This window comes from Eriocheir sinensis, chromosome 2 (genome assembly GCF_024679095.1).
Source record: "Eriocheir sinensis breed Jianghai 21 chromosome 2, ASM2467909v1, whole genome shotgun sequence".
NCBI classification, from domain to species: domain Eukaryota; kingdom Metazoa; phylum Arthropoda; class Malacostraca; order Decapoda; family Varunidae; genus Eriocheir; species Eriocheir sinensis.
In genome coordinates, this window is record NC_066510.1 from 12,549,098 (window position 1) to 12,559,097 (window position 10,000).

General features: G+C 44.0%; 1 protein-coding gene across 1 annotated transcript in view; it reads left to right on the top strand.

Moving 5' to 3' along the window:
- Positions 1-2,720, top strand: part of LOC126999417 (C-type lectin domain family 17, member A-like) — a 3,430-nt gene extending 710 nt beyond the window's left edge. Inside the window, exons 2-4 of the mRNA XM_050862002.1 lie at positions 140-377; positions 643-785; positions 2,345-2,720. Coding sequence (XP_050717959.1) covers positions 140-377; positions 643-785; positions 2,345-2,464 — 501 coding nt within the window. The 3' untranslated portion in view covers positions 2,465-2,720. The remainder of the gene's footprint in view (positions 1-139; positions 378-642; positions 786-2,344) is intronic.
- Positions 2,721-10,000: the final 7,280 nt, after the last annotated feature.

Below are 10,000 nucleotides of genomic sequence, written 5' to 3' on the forward strand. Positions count from 1 at the left end.
GTGAACTTGGGCGCCGTAATGTTTAAATATATGGCCCTTAGTCGCATTGTACCGTTCAATTTGTTCCTTGTTATGTGTTTTCTTCTTAATTTCCAAAACATAAGGAAAATCATCTGTTTCTTCACATGTTTGCTCCCAGCCGGTGACCGCGTCCGCAGAAGAGGATGAAGAACTCATCGAAAACATGAACAGCTACACCAGATTGGACTGCCCGAGCTCCTTCTTCACTGTGGGCGACCGCTGCGTGCTGGTGAACCCCTTCCTGAGCGGCACGTGGGACGAGTCGCGCTTCTACTGCAAGACTCTGGGCGCGGACATGGTGCAGATAGAGTCATGGGAGTTTTATCTTGCCATCCTCGAATTCCTGATAATGGAAGGTGCGTGCTCTTATTACCATCATTCTTATCGTCATTGTAGTTGTTGCTGTTGTTACTAAGGCCCATATACCCAATGATTTCGGGGCTCACACACCCACATCTATTAAAGCTTTCGTAGAGATTGTGGCGGGTATTTCCATGGGTAATTTTAAGCTCCTGGTGTATCATGAGAACCAGACTAATCTTTTTTGTTGCATTTAGACATTGTTGTTGTCAGCCAAAGGCGTCTGAGCATACGGGCTTATATCTCATCTCTCCACGACAGGCCTGGACGAGAACAGTTACTGGATGGGAGCTCGTGATGTTGCCCAAGAAGGAGAGTGGCGGTGGGAGGTGGGCGGCGAGCTAATGACGATGGGAAGCCCTTTCTGGTCCCTCTACTTTCAACCCGGCTACGTCTACCACATGGTAAGACAGTGGCGAGGAACAGTGCGAGTATAAGAGTATAGGAGAAAGGTAGAAGAAAGACGGGGGAGAGAGAGAGAGAAGGAGGGATTGGCACGAGGAGAAATGAGAGACAAAGTAAGGCAGAAATAAAATGGGGCAGGAAGAGAGTGAGTGCCAGAATGGAGGGAAAGAAAGGACAAGAGGCGGAAGGAAGGGAATGAAATGAAATAGAAAGGAAAGGAAGAAGGATAATATGAACAGGAAGAGAGGATACCAAAATGGAAGCACAGAGAAGGCAGGACGGAAATGGAGAGAGGAAACATAAAGGAATAAAACGAAAGAAGGAAGAAAGGAAGGAAGGAAGGAAGGAAGAAGAATAGAAGTAAGGAGTATAGAAGAGACAATTATAGCCTTGGTGTCATGGACGACGGGAAGAAAGAAGGGGGGGGGGGGGATGGGCGGTGATAGGCGGGAATGAAAGGAAGATAGGACAATGGGTGGGAGGGAGGGAGGGAGTGAGGGGCGGCGGCTAGGAAAAGAAAGGAAGGTGGAAGTTTAGGCGACGAGAGTTGAATGCTGAGGCGGTGATGGGGTAGATCAAGGGCAAGATGAGGATGAGAAAGCCTTGAGGGAGATAATAACGTGTGCAATGAGGGAACGTGAGAGCGAGGATGGATGGGGAGATAGGGGAGAACAGAGAAGGGAAGAGAAGGGTATCGTTGAAGGAAAGTAAATGAAAAGGAGGACAATGAAGATAAGGAAGATATAAGAGATGGAGAGAAGAACACGATGGTAAGGAGATGAGTGGTGAGAGGGAGATGAAGGGAAGAATGTAAAGAGTAGAGAAGGGAAAAAAGAGAAAGGTAAAGTTGAAGGAAAGTAGATGAATGAAATGAGGCCAAGAGAGATAAGGAAGATATAACAGATGGAGAGAAGGGATGAAAGGATAGAGAGTAAGATAAAGGGGATAATATAAGGAGAAGAGAAGGGAAGAGGAGAAAGATAAAGTTGAAGGAAAGTAGAGGATGAGAAGAAGGACAATAACGATAAGGAAGAGAGAAGAGATGGAGAGAAGGAAGACAAGATGGTAAGGAGATGAGAGGTGAGAGAGAGGAAGATGAAGCGGTAGAGGAGGAAAGGTAGTAGAGGGAGAAAATGGAGAAGTAAAAAAAGTAAAGAGGGGAGTATGACGACCCTAATTTCATGTTTTCCCTGGTTCATATCTTCCCTGTTTCAAGTCCTCCCTCTTTATTATCATCCCTGTCTTAAGCCCTCTCTGTTTCATCCTCTCCCTTTCTCCGCCATCTTCACCCTCATCATAACCCTCTCTTTTCTTCTCCACCGCGTCCACCATTCACTAATCTCTTATTTTTCCATCTTCATCTGCTATATTTTCATCTTCGTTAAGCTTCCTAGCCTTTTCCTTACCTTCCCAAATATCCTCTGACCTTTTTACTCACCCTTTCCTCACCCTTTCTTCTCCCCCTTCTCCTTACCTACCCCCTCACTCATCCATGTTCATACCATCATTAACCTAATTTTCTCCCTGTTTCATGCCCTCCCTTTTTCCATGTTCTCAGGAGCCGTGGGGAGGGATCGCCTCCAACTGCGCTCGTCTGGACCACAAGCGCTACTTGTACATGGACGACGATGACTGCTTGAACCATAACGCCGTCATGTGTCAGGTGGTGCCCAAGTGACGAACGACAGCCACCACCACGACGATCACGACAAACAACACCGCTACCACAACGCCACCGTGTGCTATAGGGACGAACGGAAGAACGTCAGCATGTTATAACCATCACCACCGCCATCACTACACGACTAACTTACGAATGAACTGACATTTAAGAAATACGCACTTATGGGAGAATAACAGTACATACAAAACGAAGAAAGGTCTGTTGTTGAATGCCACTACTCCAAAAAGAGATAAAAAGATGGATGGGATGAGTGACTTCTTTCCTTCCTTCCCTTCTTCCTTCCTCTTTGTCTTCCTACGTATTCTTCCTTTTTCCTGAACTGTTAAAAAACTTACAACACGCGCGCGCGCACACACACACACACACACACACACACACACACACACATACAACGATAAAATATTTACATAAGCTCTCCATTTCCTTCGCGGCTTATAGAAAGAATTATGGGAAAAACGTAAAGAATATACATACAACAAAGGCAAGGATATACAGGAAAAAGGAGGAGGAGGAGGAGGAGGAGGAGGTAGCGGTGCGACTGATGTTATATAGAAAGATAAATAGGAGACGAAAGGAAGAATAGGAGAACTGAATATAAGAAGTGAAGGAAAAAGAAACGGAGAAAAAAGAAGCATAAATAAATAGAAAAAAAATATGACAAGGAAACGAAGCACAACTAAGCTCCTTTCTTGCCATCTTCACGTGACCTGCACCCCGAGGAAGCTAAGCCCGTAATGGTGTCTTTATTTGCGAGGATGTGAGCGAGGCAGGGAGGCAGGGAGGGAGGCAGGGGGAGAGACACAAGGAGAGGGAGTGCGGCAGGGAGTTAGACAAAATGACGAGGGAGCGTAAGAGGGAGTGAGGCAAGGAATGAGGAGAGAGTGAATAAGGGAGTGAGGTAGGGAGTAAAAGAGCAAGGGGGGGGGGGGGGAGAGAGAGAGAGAGAGAGAGAGAGAGAGAGAGAGAGAGAGAGAGAGAGAGAGATAGAGAGAGAGAGAGAGAGAGAGAAAGACAGAGAGAGAGAGAGAGAGAGAGAGAGAGAGAGAGAGAGAGAGAGAGAGAGAGAGAGAGAGAGAGAGAGAGAGAGAGAGAGAGAGAGAGAGAGAGAGAGAGAGAGAGAGAGAGAGAGAGAGAGAGAGAGAGAGAGAGAGAGAGAGAGAGAGAGAGAGAGAGAGAGAGAGAGAGAGAGAGAGAGAGACCCGAAGATGAGGATAAACGGCTTCCTCTCTCTTTGTCTGTTTGTCGTTTCTTCTTCCCTCGCTTTTTGCCTCCGTTGTTTAGCCAAGTGGCGAGGGTCCACGCACGTAAGACAAACACACACAAAGGCCATTTTCCTACTTATAATCCCTTTTCAATGAACTTTTACAAATACACAGACACACGCAAACACACATCAATCTGGTCACTTCACTCACCCACGCACATGCACACAAACACACAAACAAACACGGGACCAACCACTCACTAATCACTTGCAAATTAACTTTACAAACAAACACCCACACACTTCCCCATCAATCCCCACCCACACACCCACGTCCACCCTCAATTCCACCTACACACATCCTCCTCTTCTCCACCCCCCACACTTCCCTTCACTCATCTGTTGCCGCCGCGTGCGAGACAAACAGTTAATCCCTTCACAGTAATAGGATTGTGTAGATCGGAGAACGAAGGGCGAGATAGAGGGACGTCGGAGAGGAAGGAGGAGACCGGAAAGGCAGGAGAAGGGAGGAACTAACAGAACGACAGACAGACAGACGGAGAGGGAGGCAGGAAGATAAGGGGAGAAGGAAGACGTGGGTAGCAACAGATGGAGGCAAGGGCGAGGTTTTCAGCGGTAAGGATAGACAGAGCAATGTGACTGGTTGGAGGGTGTGAGAATGAGTAAGTAAGGTGTGGGAAGCAGATGAATTGAAAGGGTTTGCAGTGGTAATAAGGAGAGAAGGGAAGCAGGGATGGACTGACTGATGAATGACGCAGGGGAAAGAGAAGAGAATACATAGGAATACATAGGAAGAACAGACACCAGAAGACCTGGCGGTCTATAGCGAGGGTGTCTGTCTACTACCGCTACTAGTAATCTACGAGTGGTAGGACAGGATAGAATAGATGAGTGGTTGTGTATATGGGTAAAGAAAGGAAGTGAGGGAGATAAAAAACGAGAGAGATAAAGACAGGGCAGAGAGACAAAGGAAGATGAGGAAGAAAGAGAAGAGGGGAAGGGGAACTAGGATGGACAGTGTGATGAATAGGGGAAGGAGAAGAGAGACAGAATGTACATGAAGGTAAGGAACTGAGGAAGATAAAAGAGGGAGAGGAAACAAAAAAAGAATAGGAAGAAAAAAGAAGGGAAGGGAAGGCGGGAATGGACAGTGATGAGACGGTTGAACTAGAAGAGACACTGGATGCATAGGAAGGGAAAGGAACTGAGGTAGAGGAAGAGGGGAGAAAGAGAAGGCTAGAGAACAAAGGAAGAATAGTAAGAAAGAGGATGAGTGGAGTGGCTGTGAAATCGTTATATAAAAGAAGCAAAGAAATAGGATAAAAATGTAAGGAAGAGAAGAGGAGGAGGAGGAGAAGGAGGAGGAATAGCTGTAAATTCATTAGATAGAAGAAGAGGGATGAAAAAAAATAAGGAAGAAAAGAAAAAAAAACAGATGAAAGGGTGGAAGGAAGGAAGGAAGGAAGGGAGGAGGAGGAGGAGGAGGAGGAGGAGGAGGAGGAGGAGGAGGAGGAGGAGGAGAAGGAGACGAAGGAGGAGGAAGAGAGGGGGTTGGGAATACTGAAGGTGACTAGGGAAGGGGTTGAGGAGGGGAAGGAGGGGGAAGGGGAGAGGGGGGTGTCGCTGTCTGGTAAATATTAAAGCGTATAAAAATATTCCAGGGGTGGAGACGAGAGAGAGAGAGAGAGAGAGAGAGAGAGAGAGAGAGAGAGAGAGAGAGAGAGAGAGAGAGAGAGAGAGAGAGATAGAGAGAGAGAGAGAGAGAGAGAGAGAGAGCGAGAGAGAGAGAGAGAGAGAGAGAGAGAGAGAGAGAGAGAGAGAGAGAGAGAGAGAGAGAGAGAGAGAGAGAGAGAGAGAGAGAGAGAGAGAGAGAGAGAGAGAGAGAGAGAGAGAGAGAGAGAGAGAGAGAGAGAGAGAGAGAGAGAGATCAAAACTCCAGCATCTTTTATTCTGAAATCGTTAAGCTTCCTTCTCGCCTTCCTTGTTGACAATTAAACCTGAGGAGTCATGCCATTACAAACGAACATGAGAACATAAGAACGTAGGAGTCTGCAAGAGGCCGGTAGGCCTGTACGAGGCAGCTCCTTTGAACCTAGGTTCCCGTGTATCTAGCCCCACCTAATACCGCTGTCCATGAATTTATCTAATCTATTTTTGAATGTGACAATTGTATTGGCACTCACCACATGACTGCTAAGCCTATTCCACTCATCCACCACTCTGTTAGTAAACCAATTTTTGCCTATGTCCCTGTTGAATCTGAATTTATCCAGTTTAAACCCATTACTACGTGTCCTACCCGGTTCTCTTACCAACAAAACCTAAAGAATATCCCCCTTATTAAAGCCCTTCATCCATTTATAAACCTCGGACATGTCTCCATGCACCCTTCGCCTTTCTAGAGAATGCAAGTTTAACTGTTTGAGTCTTTCCTCGTATGGCAAGTTTCTCAACCCCTGAATCATCTTAGTCATCCTCCTCTGCACCGATTCTAACATTTTGATATCCATTCTATAGTAAGGTGACCAGAACTGAACCGCATAGTCAAGATGAGGTCTAACTAATGCTAAATATAGTTTGAGGAAGTCTTCGGCGCTTCTGTTGCTTACGCTCCTTGAAATAAATCCCAGTACCCTATTAGCTCAATTTCTAGCTTGAATGCATTGTGCCCTTGGACGGAGATCAGAGCTCATTAAGACCCCTAAATCCCTCTCGCACTCAGATCTGCTTATGAGAGTATCATTTATGCAATAGTTATGTGAGGGGTTGTTCCTAAATACACTCAGAATACTGCACTTCCCTACATTGAACTCCATCTGCCATCTATCCGCCCAGTCATACAATCTGTTTAGTTCATCCTGGATAATACTAGCGTCCTGATCCGACTCAATTACTCTACCGATCTTGGTATCATCTGCAAACTTACTGACATCACTGTATCTGAGTCACTGATATAAATAATAAACAAAAGTGGACCTAATACCGAACCTTGTGAGACCCCACTCGTAACACATTCCCAGTCAAATCTCTTACCATTGATTTGTACTCTTTGCTTCCTATTGCTAGGCCACCCCTTGACCCAGTTCAAAATTTTACCCTCTACTCCGTGAGCCTGTAATTTAAGCAACAGTCGTTGGTGAGGCACTGACAATACCGAAACACAGGTTAACATATTCATTGAATGTTTCAACAAATGTCTTAATGTGTGTGCACCTTTAGTGACTAGGGAAGTAAAGAGGCCCCCGCTCCATGGATCACTCATGACTTAGGAGCTAAGATGCTGGAGAGGATCACCACACACACACTCCTTAAGAATGACAGATATAACACAGCTCTTCAAGTGAAATATAAGGAACTAAAGAAACAAGTAAAGCAATTGATCAACAAATCCAGGTCTGAATATTACAATAAAAAACTTTAGGATGACAGAGGGAAGAGTAATGCTATATGGAACACTTTGAAACAACTCGTACCAAGTAACAAAAACACAACCTGTCCACTACTCTTAGAAGACGAAAGAATAATCAGTGATGAAATTAATAGATTTAATAGATATTTTGCAAATGTTGGGAAAGAAACTTTTGATATATCACGAAAAAACTTATTAAATCATGACAATGAATCAACTCAATGCATGTGACACCATAAACCCAACGTGTGATATGTTCAGACCTCGACCAACTGATTCCCAGACTATTATATTAGTACTGAAACAACTGAAAAACTCTTCCGCACATGGCTCAGACGGCATTCCAACGCGCTTCTTAAAAGAATCTTTGCCAGTTATAATAACGTACTTAACATGCATCATAAATACCTCAATAACAACTGGAACATTCCCGTCACCATGGAAACACCCAGTAGTCGTCCCTATTTTTAAAGGCGGAGATACAAGCGACCCAAAAGACTGTAGACCAATATCACTTCTGCCCATTATCTCTAAAATCCTGGAGAAAGTTGTAACAGCTCAGCTAATCCAACATCTTGAAGGAAACCATCTCTTAAATAGCACACAATACGGCTTTCGAGCTGCACTGTCTACTGAAAGCGCTCTACTAACACTATCCAATAAACTTTTTAAGAACATTGATAATGGTAACATATCCTTAGTTACTTTGTGTGATTTGTCGAAAGCATTTGACAGTGTCAATCATCAAATATTACAGAACAAGCTAAAGGAACTGAGAATAGGTACATTTTGGTTTAGTGATTACCTTCGTGATAGAACTCAGTCTGTCCGTATCGACAAACATGTTTCAGATAAATTAGACGTCTCCTGTGGAGTTCCTCAGGGATCAGTGCTCGGGTCTATCTTATTTTTAATGTACGTAAATGACCTCTCACAATACGTCTCTGATTGCCTCGTCATCCAGTACGCGGATGACACACAGTTCATACACACGGGAAACATAGACAGAATTCAAGACCTAATTCGCAGAGGAGAGGAAACTTTATCAAAAGCGAAAAGATATTTCCAATTAAATGGCTTAATGTTAAACACAAAGAAAACCCAGTGCGTGTTTATTGGAAGTCTGGGAATGACATCCCAGATCCCACAAAACATCCACCTACAGGTTAATGATAGTAACATCATCCCCAGCACCTCCTTGAAGAACTTGGGTGTATATTTTGACGCTCACTTGACTTTTGATACGCACATGAACAAAATAAGTAGTAAGATTTTTAGTACCATTATGTATATAAATCGTATAGAAGAGAACTTTAGCAAAAAGACATGAATTAGAGCTGTACAGTCACTTGTATTAAACATAATTAATCTTGGAATAAAAATGGGATGAGAGAGAGAGCTAATAAAACACACATGCAACAAATTAAAAAATTACAAAACTATGCTGCAAAAGTTGCACTGGGTGGTGGCGCCAAACGTGACCATGTGACGCCATTCTTAAAGGAACTCGGTTGGCTGAAGGTAAACAAAAAATACGAGTACAAACTAGGCGTAATGACCTATAACATCATAAAGGGAAATGTGCCGAGATATTTGTTCTATTTGCCATATGTGAGTGACATGAGCACTGTTTCTACCAGACAGCAGCATCAGCTGCACGTCCCCAAGGCACGCACCAATACAGGGGCAAGATCCATGCTTGTGGCTGCACCAACACTCTGGAACAGCCTCCCTCTCTCGATAAGGAATGCACAATCTTTACCATCTTTTAAGAAGCAATTGCACCAATATGTTTTTAGTAACCAGTTCAATGTGTAGTCTTTTTTAGTCTTTTATTAATGTATTTTAATATAATATTTTATTTCTCTTTTAATTTTAATAAATTTATTACAAATTTATTTTAAAATTAGACTCCTTCCCGTAGCTAGAGGCAGGACAGGATGTAGCTACTATGTACTTATATACTCATGTACTTTATTGTATAAATGTGAAGAATAACCATTGTAAAATGGAATAAACTTCTGAATCTGAATATGAAATCTTTCTCCCTTCCCTTAAAGTCAGTCTCTTTTTTTTTTAATCAAGGGTATAGTACGAGGAGGAAGTGGGATAGTGGTGAGGTACAGGTGGGGAATAGGAAAGACAGTAGGAGTGTACAGTTGTATGGTGTAGGTTCGTTAGTTGTTCTGGTGTAGTTATTGTTTATCGGGCACCTTATTTGTATACCCCCGGCGTGCTGGGGGTGTGTGTGTTTGAATTGTTTGTGTGTAGAGAGCTAAGCTAAGCTATGGCGTCACTTGTGTGAAGTGATGTGTGGGCGGAAAGCAGGGGTGGACCAAGTTCGTGCTGCCGTCAAGCTCCTTGACGTGGGTGTAGTTCACGTCGTCTTGCTGGTCTAGTTTCTCCCATATCTTTCCGGCCGCCTCCCGTAGCCTTGTGCTGACTAGTTGTACTCCGAGTCTGCGGTGTTGTGCTGCTGTGTTTTCCGTGTATGGGTATTTCTGTCCGGTGGCAAATCTCAGCGCTTTGTTCTGCAGCCTCTGAAGCTATAACATCTTGGTGTGGGAAGCCATGTGTGTCGGGGTGGGTGAGTAGTCTAGTATAGGAAGTATCTTCGTCTTTACCAGATACAGTTTGAGCCGCTCTGTGAAGTGCCAGAATCTGTTTAGTGATGTGAGGGCTGTTTTAACTTTCATGGTTTTGTCGTTGACATGTTTAACGCTCAGGCCGGTGGATGTCACTGTGTGGCCTAATATCTGGCATTGTTTTTGGTGGGAGATGGTGTTGCCCTGTATTTGTATGTCATTTAATTTTTTCCTGCCGAGTGCGACCACAGCGAACTTGTCTATGTTTGTTTTGATCTTCAATTTTTTTTCAAATGTGTTGAGTCTGTTCG